Source organism: Elephantulus edwardii, unplaced genomic scaffold (genome assembly GCF_000299155.1).
Source record: "Elephantulus edwardii isolate Elephantulus edwardi_28Jun2011 unplaced genomic scaffold, EleEdw1.0 scaffold00369, whole genome shotgun sequence".
NCBI classification, from domain to species: Eukaryota; Metazoa; Chordata; class Mammalia; order Macroscelidea; family Macroscelididae; genus Elephantulus; species Elephantulus edwardii.
Window position 1 is genome coordinate 1781367 of NW_006400119.1, and position 15455 is coordinate 1796821.

The 15455-nt window shown below is 40.4% G+C and overlaps 1 protein-coding gene across 1 annotated transcript; it reads left to right on the forward strand.

The window, feature by feature from the left end:
- The first annotated feature begins 728 nt into the window (after positions 1-728).
- KLHL23 (kelch-like family member 23) lies at positions 729-13588 on the forward strand. The gene is made up of 3 exons (XM_006902117.1): positions 729-1941; positions 6911-7063; positions 13093-13588. The coding sequence occupies exons 1-3, from the start codon at positions 729-731 to the stop codon at positions 13401-13403; spliced, it is 1677 nt and encodes a 558-aa protein (XP_006902179.1). The 3' UTR covers positions 13404-13588.
- The last annotated feature ends 1867 nt before the right edge of the window (positions 13589-15455 follow it).

Genomic DNA, 15455 nt, shown 5'->3' on the forward strand with positions numbered 1-15455 from the left:
CACACCTGTGCGGAGTCCCGGGCCCCGCGCGCGGCGCTCTCAAGCCCAGTGCCGGTGCCAGGCCTCGGGGCGGAGCGATTCCCGGGCGCGAAAGTGGGCCCGAGGGCCAGGGCGCGCGGAAGCCCCTGTGGCAGCCGTGGGGGAGGGGGCGCAGTGGAGGGGCTGCCAGGCCAGGCCAGGCCAGGCCTTTTTCTTTTCTCTCTTTCCTTGGGAAAAAAGACACAAGGTTTCCTCTGTTCCGAAATTTCTTATTGACTAATATATTTCAATCATCCCACCCCCCGCATCGCTGTGTGAATTGGAAGGAAGACTGAGCTAGAGAAGAAGGTTCAGTTGGGGTCTCCCTAGATGTCCATCGTCCGGGCTCTTGTGGAGATAATCCCTCGGGCACTTGGATTCCAGAAGCCTGGAATCTCTTCTCGAAGTGTCTGCCCGGGGTAGACTACAGAGACTGGGTGAATGTGGTAGCAAATCCCTGTTTCCTCTCAGAAGAGGACTGAAACACCCAAGGGCCTCATTTTAGCCTCCGAATTACCTTGAATTAAAACTGGTCATCATATCATTTACAAAGCAGTGCATCCGTGTTTTGCTTTTGCGTCTTTGAATGCGGAAATTAGTTTAGTTTGAAGTGTATCTGATGAAAATCATAATGATGGACATATTATTTCACGTTGATTGAGATAATGCAAAACTTAAAACCCGTTTATTGTTTCATGTTTATTGCAGCTATGGCTCTAAAAGGGCAAGAAGATTATATTTATCTTTTCAAGGATTCATCACATCCAGTGGATTTTCTGGATGCCTTCAGAACGTTTTACTTGGATGGATTATTTACTGATATTACCCTTCAGTGCCCTTCAGGCATAATCTTCCATTGTCACCGAGCAGTTTTAGCTGCTTGCAGCAATTATTTTAAGGCAATGTTTACAGCTGACATGAAAGAAAAATTTAAGAATAAAATAAAGCTGTCTGGCATCCACCATGATATTCTGGAAGGCCTTGTAAACTATGCATACACATCCCAAATTGAAATAACGAAAAGAAACGTTCAGAGCCTGCTCGAAGCAGCAGATCTGCTACAGTTCCTTTCAGTAAAGAAGGCTTGTGAGCAGTTTTTGGTCAGGCACCTGGATATAGACAATTGTATTGGAATGCATTCTTTTGCAGAATTTCACGTTTGTCCAGAGCTAGAGAAGGAATCAAGAAGAATTTTATGTTCAAGGTTTAAGGAAGTATGGCAACAGGAAGAATTTCTGGAAATCAGCCTTGAGAAGTTTCTCTTTATCTTGTCCAGGAAGAATCTTAGCGTTTGGAAAGAAGAAGCTATCATAGAGCCAGTTATTAAATGGACCGCCCATGATGTAGAAAATCGAATTGAATGCCTTTATAATCTGCTAAGCTATATCAACATAGATATAGATCCAGTGTATTTGAAAACAGCTTTAGGGCTTCAAAGAAGCTGCCTACTTACAGAAAATAAGATACGCTCTCTGATATACAATGCTTTGAATCCTATGCATAAAGAGATTTCCCAGAGGTCCACAGCCACCATGTATATCATTGGAGGCTACTACTGGCATCCTCTCTCAGAGGTTCACATATGGGATCCCCTGACAAATGTTTGGATTCAGGGAGCTGAAATACCAGATTATACTAGGGAGAGTTATGGTGTTACATGTTTGGGCCCCAACATTTATGTTACTGGGGGTTACAGGACAGATAACATAGAAGCTCTTGACACAGTGTGGATCTATAACAGTGAAAGTGATGAATGGACAGAAGGTTTGCCAATGCTCAATGCCCGGTATTACCACTGTGCAGTCACATTGGGTGGCTGTGTTTATGCTTTAGGTGGTTACAGAAAGGGGGCTCCAGCAGAAGAGGCCGAATTCTATGACCCATTAAAAGAGAAATGGATTCCTATTGCAAACATGATTAAAGGTAAGTGCAGATTATATTTATATTTTCAGGTGTTTGAGACTGGGTTTGTGGTCTCACATTTCTTATATTAACCTTGGAAAGAATTCATTATGGAGCCTTGATGACCCTGTGGTCTAAGAGGTTGTTAACTGAAAGGTTGGTGTTCTAAACCCATCACATTCCCCGTGGGAGAAGGATGAAGCCTTCTGATCCCATAGATTCACATACTTGGAAACCCTATGGAACTGCTTATCCTCTTGCTTTACAGATTGCTGTGAGCCAAAACTGACTTGTTGACATGACTAACCAGGAACTATGTGAATTATACCAATAATGTTGCAAAGAATGTTCCAAGTGAAAACAGCATAGCAGAGTTCCCAACATCTCTGAAAGTTACATTATTTGAATCTAATACCCAGGCTAGAAAAGATACAGAGATAAAAGTGCTCGCTTGCTCTCTCTCACTCTCTCTCTCTGTGTCATTTTACTTACTCTGTGGCCTAAGTCTTGCACTTGGCTCTTACTTTGAGTTTTATTAAAGTCAGATTAAGTGAAGAGCATAAACCGAGTAATGTTATTAGCTCATATTTTAAGTATCAGTGGTTTTTTTGTGTGTGTTCTTGAATTTGAACTCTTTCAGATTCAGCCCCCGATCAATTTTTTTTACTACTGAATTTTTTCCCGTCTTAAAATGCACTGGCTGTGTGTCATTTAAGAAGTTCTTTATTACACTTGATACATTTGGTTCTTGTAGGATATGGTAGGAACCATTCTCCGAAGAGCTAGGGACAGCCTCTGCTTTTTGAGATTCTATTCCTGACTCAGAGGATACCTCATACCCTCTACGTGTGTCCTGTGGAGTTGGGTTTCAGTATCCGTCTGATAAACACGATTTTCTGCTGTGTTTGGCAGTACTTTAGCTTTGCTCCCCTTCTTTTGGTGAAAGAGTTGAACTGGAACCTGCCTTAATTAATTACATTTATTCATTGCTACTTGGAAGTTGTATAAAAACAACTGGTAGTTTGTTACCAGATTTGTGTCATTTTATTCCAAATGTTTCTTCCCAGGCCTTTCTGTTTCTTTTTTTAATGCTGGCTGCTCACAAGGGTGTGGGAATTTGACCTGGTTTGGGAATCTGACCTGGTGTGATCCTTGGATGACAGGCAGGAAGCCTGAAAGGCACAGTGTGCTGATGAGCAAGCCAAAGCCGAATTCTCAGGCATATCCCAACTTGGCAGTTACTTGCTGATGGTGTTATTGTTGTGTACCAACCAGTTGGAACCGACCCATAGTTGGCCCTCCCGCAGGTTTTCAGAGATAGTTAATGACCCAAGAGGAGACTGCCCATCTTTCTCCCGTGGGGCAGCTGGTGGATTTGAACCTTGTGCCTTCCGTGCTGTAGTGAACTTTTTACCGCTAGGCCACCAGCGCTCGCTTGCTGGTGAGCCTGAGTAAATTGCTTAACCTCTCTGTGCTTCAGTTTTGCTATCTGTACCACAGGAGTTAGCATAACCCAGGAGAATCCCACAAAAACACAAACTTGTTGCCATGGAGTCGATTCTAACTATTTGTGTGACAAAACAGAGGTGCTCTTCAGAGTTTTCTTGACTGTAATGTTTACAAAAGCAGTCTCCAGGCCTTTTCTCCATGATGTCATTGGATACATTCAAACTGCCAACTTCTAGGCTTCTAGTCCAGAGAAAACTAGTTGTGCCACTTAGGTTCAGGGCTTTAGAGAGGATCATGCTGGTAAAACGAAGTAAACAGTGTCTTGCACAGTGAATGTCAGGCATTGTATGAATGCTATTACAGAAGATGGACAGCTTTAATAGGATGGAAGTATCTTTCATATTAGTCATAATGTCATACACAGGCTTACCGGTAGTTGGTAGAGCGGGAGGAAGTAGCTGAATTCTTTTGTTGCTGTGGTTCTTGGCTCTGCCTGTGCTCGAACCTGCTTATCTCTTCCCATTTCCCGCCCCAGGGTGGTTCAGAATGACCTGTCTACTCCTCTATTAGAAAAGAAACAAAAACAGTTCGAATACCTTGGCAATTACCTTAAGTTGTAGTGCATTTGCTTCTGTTTCTTAAGTATAACAATGTCAGTGGTTTTGAGAGTACATTTATTTTAGGATGAGAGTTTTATTAATTTTTCTGGGAAAATAAAAAAATTATTTTGGAACAATGCGGGGGCAGGGGGTGGGGGTACTTGCAATGGCATATTGGCTCTGAGGAAAAAGTCATATGTATTATTGTCTTAACCCTGGGAATAGGAGATTCTTAGACTCCAAATTCTATCCTGCCTACCAGCTGGGTATATAGTTCCAGAGGGTTTTACTTTTGCCTTGAAGTTTTGATTTTTGTTTAAGTCTAGTCACTCCAGGGGAGAATAGTACCTTGTCAGCTGTGATGAAAGACTAAACTGCCTTTGAACTAAGAGGAGTCTTATCGCTTCTTTTCCTCTTTCCTTCCACCCCAGCTGAGGTTATTCCCTCCTCTCTCCTTTTCTATACCCAGTATTTTACAAGTTTTTCCTACTCAAGATCCCTGAATCAGTCTTTGTCTCTGATTCAGTTAGTCATCAAGACCTACCTGTGTCTATTTCTTGCTTCTTCCCTTTATCCCATAAGCCCCCCTTCTAAATCAGATATATAGAGATATAAGAGTTATTGTTAGGTGCCATTGAATCAAGTATGACTCTTAGTGACCCTATGAACAAAAGATCTGAACCTTGTCCTCTCCTGAGCCACCCTCACACATTCTGACACACAACGGCCCATAGCAGCAGTCACCATGTGAGTCCACCTGGTTGAAGGTCTTCTCTTTCATCAGACCTCCATCCTTCCAAGCATCGTGTCCTTCTCCAAGGAATAGCCCTCACCTAGCAATATGCCCAAAGTAAGAGCACTCTAGCTGGACCCTCTTCAAGACATATGTTTGTTCTTTTGGTCTATGGAATGGTCAGTGTTCTCCAACTTCACAGCTCAAAGGCTTCAGTTCTTCTGTCATACTTATTCATTGTCCACCTCTCAGATGTATAGCAAGTAATCAGAAAGACTTGGCCTGAATCAGATGCACCTTAGTCTCAAACTAACATCATTACTCTTCAATAATTTGGAGAGGCCTCTAATTACAGATTTTCCCGATGTAATGCATCTCCTTATTTAGTGAATGCTGGTACTAAGGGTATGTATTTTGGATACAAGAAAGATGAAGCTTTTGACAGTTTTAATCCCTTCTCTGTCCATCATGATGTTGCCTATTGGCCCAGTGGTAAGAATCTTTGTTTTCTTGGCATTGAGATGCAATCCATACCAAAGACTGCATTCCTTGATCTTCTGCATCAAATGCTTCAAGTCCTCCTCACTTTTCAGCAGGCAAGGTTGTGTCATCTGCATAACGCAGGTTATTGATGAGTCTCCCACCAATCCTGATGCCACATTCCTTTTCATAGAGTCCGGCTTCTCAAAACATTGCCAGGCCAATTCTGGCTCATATCAGCCTTATTTATAACGGAATAAAATGTTAGATCTGTGGCATGTTGACTAGACTGTCATTGTGACTGTTGTAATCCTCTGTCATAGTGAAGGTCTGCCTCCCTGGCCCTGTATCTCTACTTCACCAAACGTGACTTCCTCCTTCTCCAGTTGATCTGGTGATAAGTCCAAAGCAAGCCAGTCAGATAATGTTCTATTGTGAGTCAAGGTTTTCATTGGCTAATTTTTGGAAACAGATAACCAGGTCTTTTTCCTAATCCATCTTAATCTGGACAGCTATCCTCCAAATCTTCCTGCCATGAGCTTGTGAGCACATTCAGGGCTGTATCTGTTAATTGAAACAAGTAAATTGGTATCCCATTAATTCCTGGGGCCTTATTTTTTGCCAGTGCCTTCAATGCCGCTTCCACTTCCTCTTCCGTTACCATTGGCTCCTGCAGCCTGAGTCCTCCTTAGAGGCAAAGATGATGAACCTTTGCCTCACGTATTTTGGGCTTATTGCTAGGAGAGGCTATTCCTTAAACAGGGGCAACATACTTCGACAGGGAGAGGGCCAGCAAAAGAGAGGAAGACCCTCAACCAGGTGGATTGACACAGTGCAGCAGTGGGCTCATATATGTCATAGATGATGAGGATGGCACAGGATAGGACAGAGTTCAGAACTGTTGTTGCTAGGGTTGCTGTGGTTGTACTTGATTCGATGGCACCTCACAACAACAAGTGAATGTGGAAGCTCTGCAGAAACCTGTTCACCATGGGTGAGCCTGCTCGAATTTGAAACATCAGTGGCATAGATTCTAGCACCATGGCAGCATGAAGACAGTCACATGGACAAGTATAACCTTCTAATTTTGGTCCCCATTAGTCACCAGGATCTTGTGTCCTTTTTTGTTGTTGTTGTTGCTGTTCCATCTTTTTAAAAACCTTAACAACCTACTGAGTTAAAAGGCCAGGTTACTTGGTTGGGCATCAGAGTCCTTTCCATGTAGATTCAACAAGTCCATTCCTCTATTGCAACCCCAAGTTGCCCTGGTTGGACTAGACTGCTCAAATTGCCCAGTAAGCCATTGTGCTTGTCTTTTTCTCTGCTTAGGATGACTTCAAAATCCTGTCTGTCAAGGTAGGTCAAATCAAATCCAGCCACTTCCATTAAGCCTGCCAAGAGTTCCCTAGTCAAAAAATATCTCCTGGCTCTGAACATTTACAGCCATTCATTTGTTCCTCTTTCATAGTACTTCTCTCATTCTGTGGTTTGTGTACTTATTATCTGCATCTGTTTTCACTCTCAAAGCACACAGACTCTTTGAGACTAGTGGGTCTTTCTTCCTGAAGGCCTCTATTACATTCAGCCCCATTCCTTGCAGGTGCAATCAATAATAATGAAAATAAACTTAGCAGAGTATCTGTGTGAAAGCACACAGCAAAATAAGTTTTCAAGAAATAAATAATGGAAGATAAATCTAAATAGGTGATTTTCATTACTGCCCGCCCAGGTGTAGGAAATGCTACTGCCTGTGTCCTGCACGAAGTGATCTATGTCATTGGCGGTCACTGTGGCTACAGAGGGAGCTGCACCTATGACAGAGTTCAAAGCTACAATTCAGATATCAACGAGTGGAGCCTCATCACCTCCAGTCCACATCCAGGTAACAAAATACTGTTCCAGAAAGCACATGCTCTAGTACAAAACTTGTATCAACCTATTAATTCAAGACCAATGCCACTGCTGTCGCATCCTTTCCAACTCGTGACCTCCAGTGAGTTTCCTCACCTGTTTGTTTTTTGGTGATTCCCTCCCCCTTCATCTGTTTTTAACAGGAATCGACGGGCCGTCTTTTTCCTGTGGAGCAGCTGGTGGGTTTGAACTGCTAACTTTTCAGTCAGTAGTCTTACACTTAGCCTATAGCCCTGAACCCTTTTATCAACATTCAGGTTGGCTAAAAATGGATTTGAAGCAGAAATACTAAATTATGGTAGAATATACATGTGTGTCATTTTAAAAAAATCTCAAAATACTAGTATATCTATCTAATTGGTTCATATCCATAAATATTTTCCATGATGCCTTTGCATTACATACATTTTAAGTAACAGTGGTTTTTCTTTTTTTTCCACTTAGATTCATTTTCTTATTCCTTACATGGCTTACATAAAACACCAATTTTTATAGACAAAGTTAAAAAGCACCATTGAGCCGTTCAAAGTGTCAGAAATGACACCCACTGATTGAAGTTCGGCAGGAGATTATTTTCTCTTTCTACATGTTCGTTCTTGGCTGCATTAACTATGAAGCACTTTCTCCTATGATGTAAAGAGCTCTGTGGTGATCTTTACCGTGTGAGTCATAAAGAGGACTCATTTTCTGCCTGTAGGAAAAGACTTGAGTTCAGTGATTTAATTTATTCTCTGACATGTCTGTTTCTGACTAACTCAGGGGAAAGCATGAGCTATAACATGTGACAGCGATTTCATATATTTGAATTTATTTTTGTTAACAAAGATTCATATTAGTTTGAGTCCTTTTCCAGGTAGCATCAGACTTCTCTACAGGTTGTGGAAGCTATAATTGAAGCTCAGAGCTGAACTGTGCATTAGCAATACTGATAGTTCACCTTTTGAGCAACTTCTCATAGGTGACACAGCACCAGCTAAGTACTTTGAATGTAATATTATTTTCAGTTCCCACTACAGCCCTGGAGGTTTTACATATTCAGAAATTACATCTTGAAAGGATAAATAACTAGCCCAAAGTTATACAACTTGAAATGGTAGAGACAAGATTCAAATTCAGTCTGATTTATACTGTAACCACTAAGCTCCTTGCCTCATTAAGTGAATGTTAACGTTGTTCTGGTTCACCTGCTTTTGACCAGTGCAGCTCCTTCCCATCCATCCATATCACACTTGAAGTGGAACATACCTAAACATGGTGTTACCCCCTCACGTGCCACAAGCTTTGCATGAGAAGACAAGCTGTTCTGACTCTAAAGACTTCTGTGGAATGAATAGGTTTCTTCTCATTTTGTTTTCTGAGTTCTTGTTATATGTTAAGTAATATTCCAATAATTTTACATGTCTTAATCTATATAAACATCACAATTATTCTGTGAGCTGGGTACTCCTAATAAATCATTTAACAGGCCACAGAGTTATAGATTGATTAAATAAATTGTCCAAGGTCAGCCAGCTAGTGCTTGTTAGAAGTGAGGTTCAGATTCAAACAACCTGGCGTGGGGCCCATGCCTTAACCACAGCACTATTATTATCTCACTTGAGCCTTAGTTTAACTAAGCTTCTGAGTTTGCTGTTATTCTGCCTATCTTGTGGACAGACTTTCCTTTATAAAGAAGTTCCAATATCTGAAAAAGACTAACAAGTTATATTTTAAACTTAATATTGTAGGAGTGGCATTACTTCTTAAACAACATGCCTCTGGAAACTGTGAACTTTGAGAAACAACAATAGTTATAGAAAGGCTTCAGGCCTTTTGTTCATAGGGTCACTATGAGTAGTGCTCAACTCAATGGCAATCAGCAACAACAACATTTAAGTCCTAAAGTGATTGCTTTAAAAAATAGTCCTGTAAGCTATTTTAAGTTGACAATAGCTTGTTAATTGCTTGAAAGAAAATCTATAAATCTGTGGTTTGTAAGCTCAAGTATTAAAAGCTGTGGCAAGTTGGAAGATCAATCAGAAATAAATGAGGTTTTAAAAACCATAATGTAAGGATAATGTGCTCCGTCTTTGTTTTAGCAGCTACAGGCTAAACGACCCTACTACCTCCTGAGAACTGTAACCTCCCAGTTTTGAGTCCTGTGTGTTTGTCTTTATCATTTAGGCTGTGACTGTGAGGTAATGATTATTATTTGTGTCTCTTTGGAGATTTACCCAGCGGTTAAGGCTCTCTTTCAGTAATTCCTGTATAGATTGTTTAGTGCCATTAGCTTCGTTCTTGACAATACATTCTTGACATTCTCATTATTGTATTCTGTTTACTCTGTTTCCCTTCATCTAGTTTCCCTGCCTCTGTATTATTACTTTCTCATCTTTTCTTGAAAGTATTCGTTGACTTTTTGGTTTAATATAAGTTTGGGTTTGTGTGTTGTTGTTTTTTTTTTCCAAAGCATCATTGCTGTTAATGATTTTTTTTAACAGGTTTTTTTTTTTTTTATTTAGCTGTAAGGTGACCTCAGGTTAATTTTAGTTTATGGATTGAAAAGTGTCTCTGAGCTACTCTTAAAGAATGGCCTTAGAGAATGACTTCAATCAGAACGTAGTCTTTAGGATTCCTTCAGTCTCAGCCAGTCCAGTAGGTTTGAGTTTTTTCAAAGTGGGAAGCTAAGATTTTGTTTCACATGTATCCTCATATTCTATCAGGAGACATGTAATGTGGCCCTGATTGAAATGGGCAATAGTGGTTATTTGGCAACACCTAGTTACTCCTGTGTGTCAGGAAGTGTGAGGGTGGCATAGGATAGAACAGTGTTCAGATCTTTTGTTCATAGGGTTGCTTTGAGTCATACTTGACCGACACCTAACAAATTACTCTGAATGCTGATATTTTAGAAAATGAATATTAATGTATTAAAAGGGGACTATATAATTACATAACATTCAAGATAGCATTTATTAATTTCTTCCACTTTGAAAGAAACTATTTTAGTTATAGAGGACATACTTGGTTAAGGGCTGGTCTCTACTACCAGAGGAACTAAAAATCTGGGAGCAAATGTACATAGGTAATGGGAGTACTGGGCAGTCTTTACTAAATTCTACACAAAGAGTGCTATTGAAGTTTAGAATAGAGAGCAAGAGTCTAATTAAGAGGAATCTGGCAATCTTACGAGGTCTCTCAACTCAACTCATTGTTTTTGAGTCAAAACTAACTCATACTGATGCTTGGGTGGGTTTTCTCAGGATGTATCACAGGAGGAGATTGCCCATCTTTCTCCTATGGAGCCTCTGATGGATTCACGCCACCAGAGAGGCACAACCTTTAGGTTAACAGCACAACTCCCAAGGACTATGCCACCAGGTCCCTGGGTAATACATGACTACTCAGCTGAAGGCTGGTGATTTCCACCCAGCCAGAGGTGCCTCAGGGAGCTCTGGGGGCCTAACGGGTAAGGAGTTAGACTGCTAACCCAACAGCACACAGTTCTAAAAGGCCAGCTCCTTCGTGAGAGAAAGATGGGCAGTCTCCTCCTGTGTGATTTACAGCCTCTGAAAACCCACTGGAGGGCCCACTATGAGTTGGTTCTGGCTTGGTAGCATATAACAACAGTGGCCAAGAAAGGCCTGGCATTTGCTTCTGTAAAGACTATAGCCAAGAAAACCCCATGGAGCAATTCTACTTTGTAACACATGATGTTCCCTTGAGTCAGAATTGACTCTGATGGCATGATCGATGGCCATGAGTTTACTTTTCTGACAATCTTGTGACACTTTGGAGAGTAGGCAGGTTACAGTCTAGACCTTAAAGAATGGCTCCAATAAGAAAGGTAGTTGTTGAGAAAGGACTTTTGGTGAAAGAAGACTTCTCGCAAAGTATATCCCAGGAACTGGAATACTTGTAGATGAATGAGGAGGGCATAGGATGAGAGAGAGAACTGGGAAGTTCAGTTGGGGAGCACTATGGAGGGCTTTAAAATAGCAGTTTAGAAACTTTACTGAAAATGGAGAACCCACTGAGGATTTCAGAGCAAGAGAATCATGTGGATCAGCTCTAGTTTAAAGTAGTAAATACCTTTCAGGGTAGACTTGGAGAAGAACAGAAGGCGAGGAGCTATAGCTGTCGTAAGGAACTTGGTAAGACATGCCAAAAGCTCAGACTAGCAAGAGTAGAGAAGAAGAGCGGATAGGAAGAATGTCACAGTGGGAGCAGATGGTTTGTCTGACTGGATATAGGCATGAGGGTGACAATGGAGGTAACAGTTATTCTAAGATGGATGGCTCTTTGAGGAGGAGGAGGCGGAGCATGCAAGGAGAAGCTGATGGGGAAGAGGAAGTGGAGAGCTGAGCAGTTGTTGAGTGTGAAGGACCCAGAAGAGCTTCCAGCATGCAATGGAAAGATGGGCCTGCAGCTCAGAAGGAAGAATGTGGCTAAATATAGAGCTCTGGGAGTTGTTTGCTTGGAGATGATGGTTCTGGGCATGGGGATGAATAAGATGCCTCAGGAGGGTGGGACAACAAAACTCTAGGCACTATTCTGGGAAGCTGCCTAAGTGAAGGGACTATCTGAGGAAGAAGAGTAAAGAACAAGATAGAATTAGTATTAAGTGACGAGAGTATAAATAGTCAGTCAAATGCCACCCCTTGATTCTGGCATCTGTTTACTGGTTGGCTTTACTTTCTAATAAAGTGAGGAAGTTAGACTTGATAAAGTTTACAAGTCCCTTCAGTGAGAAAAATTCTGGAAAAATTTGAAAAATCACTTCAGTGGATATCAAATATCAGAAAACATTGGAGTTATCACTTGTGTGACTCTGCTTCTGTCATTCATGTAATAACTGACTACAGACTGCTGCATATTTATTTATATTTCATTTCTGTGTGTTAAAACTTTGAGTAGTGACAGACAGATGGTATCATCCCCATGCAAGTTTTAAATGTATTCATTCATTTGTTCTTTGATTTATTTCTGTATCCGATGTTGGCTGAGCACATACTTCCTACATGCTGTGCACAATGCTAAGAGCTCATTAAACAAGACTGTGTTAGGCTCAGTAGTGTAGAGAAAAATGACCAAAAAGGGGAGGGGACAGCAGTTTCAGCCAAGAAAAGAAACCTTTCCATCAACAAAACAGGACACAGATCCTGCGCTGCTTGAAGGAGAAAAACAAGAGACATACCACACAGTGAGAAGTGCCATGGAGAGAATTCAAACAGGGTGATAGGTAGAGATGCCCACCTCTTCACTTGAGGTTGAGTAGTCAGAGAACACTCCTCTGAGGTGGTAACAATAGAGTGAGACCTGAATAATAGGAAGGAGGCAGTCATGGACAGACCCACAGAAAACAGAGACTTCCAGGCATAAGAAACAGCTCATTAATGGCCAACTAAATCTTTATTTAGTCTCGGTGACAAATGTGCCACTGACATACCCTTTCTTCCTTCAGGTCCCACAGAGTAACTATCTGAATGCACTTTTGGGGTTGATACCCCAGAATAATAAACCAACAGGTTCATAGTGGGAGTAGAACTGGGAACACAGAAGCAGCAAGGTTGGTAGTCAGATGAGGCAGATGAGACACGTGAGGCACAACCTTTAATGGATGTGACCTGACTAGGAGTGAAGGCCTCCTTAGATCTTGTACTCACAGTCCTGCCAATAATCTGGTCTCATTCGTCAGGCTCCTCTAAGGGCTTGCTATGCTGCTTCCAGATCTCCTGTTATACCTTCAACCCATAATTCATCCTGTCCCGGTTACTGAGGTGAATCACGCAGATGGTAAAAGTTCAGGTTTGTTCCTGGTGTACTTGGTTAGTCATAGCAGAACCGGTTTGAACGGATTCAAGATTTGCCTAAAGGGCAAGTAAGAGCTGTCACTAAATTGGACATTCATCACCCTGCACAATGATTTTGCATGCTCAATGTAAAGGAATATAACATCACCTCTATACAGTAATTCCTTTCTTTATCCTAATAAAACTGCTCTTTTTAAATCTTCTGTAGAGTATGGATTGTGTTCAGTTCCATTTGAAAATAAGCTCTATCTGGTTGGTGGACAGACTACAATCACGGAATGCTATGACCCTGAACAAAATGAGTGGCGAGAGATAGCTCCTATGATGGAAAGGAGGATGGAGTGTGGTGCTGTCATCTTGAACGGATGTATTTATGTCACTGGAGGATATTCCTACTCCAAGGGAACGTATCTTCAGAGCATTGAAAAATATGATCCAGACCTTAATAAATGGGAAATAGTGGGTAATCTTCCAAGTGCCATGCGGTCCCACGGCTGTGTCAGTGTGTATAACGTCTGAGCAAATCCACAGATAGGACCAGCTAATCACTGCTTTGGGGTATAGTGAAAATGAGTTTTCAGTCTATAACTTGTTCCTGTGCTTTTGCACATAGCAGAGGGTTATTTAATATGAATTCCTAAGCCCACACTGTACCTCCAAGTCCAGTGGTTAATGGTTAAGAAAAGTCTTAAAGCATATGCAGATGAATCAGTGGAGTTAGCCACTAAAATCTCTGCTTTTTAAAGCTAATGTGGAGTTTTGGACACTTGGAAAGAGGTGAAATACCTTTGCTGTAAATCTTTTTTTTTTTTTCCCTGCTGGTAGCATCCACACTGGGTATAGGTTAAAGTCATTGTATGGACTGAAAAGTGTCTTAAGACTGTGTAATGTAGTAGACAATGTATAGAAAAGTTCTGTTAGCAGGAACTTGAAACGTAAAGAGGGAATCTTTCCTACCTCTGCAAAATCAACATTTAAGAAAGAAAAAAAAAGGCTTCTTTTTTCACCTTTAGAGTTATATAGAATGTGGACTGACTTTAAGTCTTTTCATTTCCTTTTCTCTGTATTGTATGTAATTTATTGTTATTCTTTACTTACCAACAGAGTGTAAAAGTTCATTGCTGTTCAAAAAGTTTACAAACTAAAAAGAATCGCAGCTCTGAAAAATTGTGGAGAAAATAGTCTAAACAAAATGCTAAGGGCTATTTTAAATTTTTAGCTTTGATGTAAATTGTTAGTTTAGATCATTTTAAGCATGTTTTAAAAGTCTTTTTAATTGTAATACATGTTTGTATATAAAATTTTTAGAGCTAGAAAGTAAGTAGAATAGTTGTGATACAGTAGAAAACAGATGGATGAAAGTCCATAAATTTTTGTTTAATTCCCAGCTCTGCCGTTAACCCAATTTGTGATATAGAATGAGTCATTTAATCTCTCTTTGACTTAGAACTTCCCAACCTATGTGAACTGATCCTGTGGGTCATAGATGTGCTTACCCATGAATCTCTTCAACCCTTGGGTTGCCCAAAGGGGACTTGGGGAGCTGGAACCTCAGATGTTGCATTTACCCTGACATACATGTCGTTTCCATGTGTGCCATCACTGCTTATGCTAACTCATTGAAACTTTTAGTATTCTGTGAAACCAGCGTTTTCAAACTCTTTATTGTGTTTGGAGTTTTTTAAAAATATACCATTACAGTATATAACTTTAAGTACTGACATTTAAAACTACCTTATAAAATTTTTTTCAAAAAAGGAACGGTTGCTTGTATTAATTTTGGTGTCATTTAAAGTAAATAAGCATCTAGAATGTGGTATGGTATTTACATTGTAAGAGTCATGAGAATGAACATGCCCGCTTACCCTGCTGATTCTCCTAGATTGTTGACCCAAAAGAATAATTCAAAAGAAAAACAGGTAAATGCATGACGATGTCTATGTCCGTAGTGTGATAGCAAAAATTGGAAATAAACTACAAGTCCAGGAAGAAAGTTGGCTAATAAAAATAGTGAAGTATTGTGTAGCCATTAAAATAATTACGTGGAATACTGTATAGAAACATGGATGTATCTGATATGGTAAGTATAATAAGCCCAGTAGAAGTCATGCTATTACTGTGACTTTATAAAATCTTTATGCATGTGGTTATAAGCAAAGTTGAAATTTATTGTATTAATGTAGGGGGATAATGAATGATTTTTAATTTATTCTTTTTGTTTTAATAAAAGTAAATAAATCATTGTAAACATGGTTCAACTGCTTTCTTTTGGGCTGAGATGAAGGATAATCTAAATTAGTGAAATGGTTGAATCATTGACCATTTCAAATATATTTTATTGCTCCCAAGAAAATTTGGCAGCGGGAATGTAAAATGGCACAACCACTGTGGAAAGCAGCTTTTCATTTCCTTAGAAAACTGGGGTTAGAAATGCCATTTGATCTCAAAATTTCACTAGTAGGTGGATATCCCAAAGAAATAAGAACTGGAACATAGATGAACATAAGCACACTCATGCTTAATTTCAGCATTATTTACAATAGCAAAGAGCTGGAAACAATCCATGTGTCC

Coding starts and splice junctions, on each gene's coding strand:
- KLHL23 (XM_006902117.1), top strand. CDS start 729: ATGGCTCTAAAAGGGCAAGAAGATTATATTTATCTTTTCAAGGATTCA. Junction 1,942..6,910: donor TATTGCAAACATGATTAAAG/GTAAGTGCAGAT, acceptor CTGCCCGCCCAG/GTGTAGGAAATGCTACTGCC. Junction 7,064..13,092: donor CACCTCCAGTCCACATCCAG/GTAACAAAATAC, acceptor AATCTTCTGTAG/AGTATGGATTGTGTTCAGTT.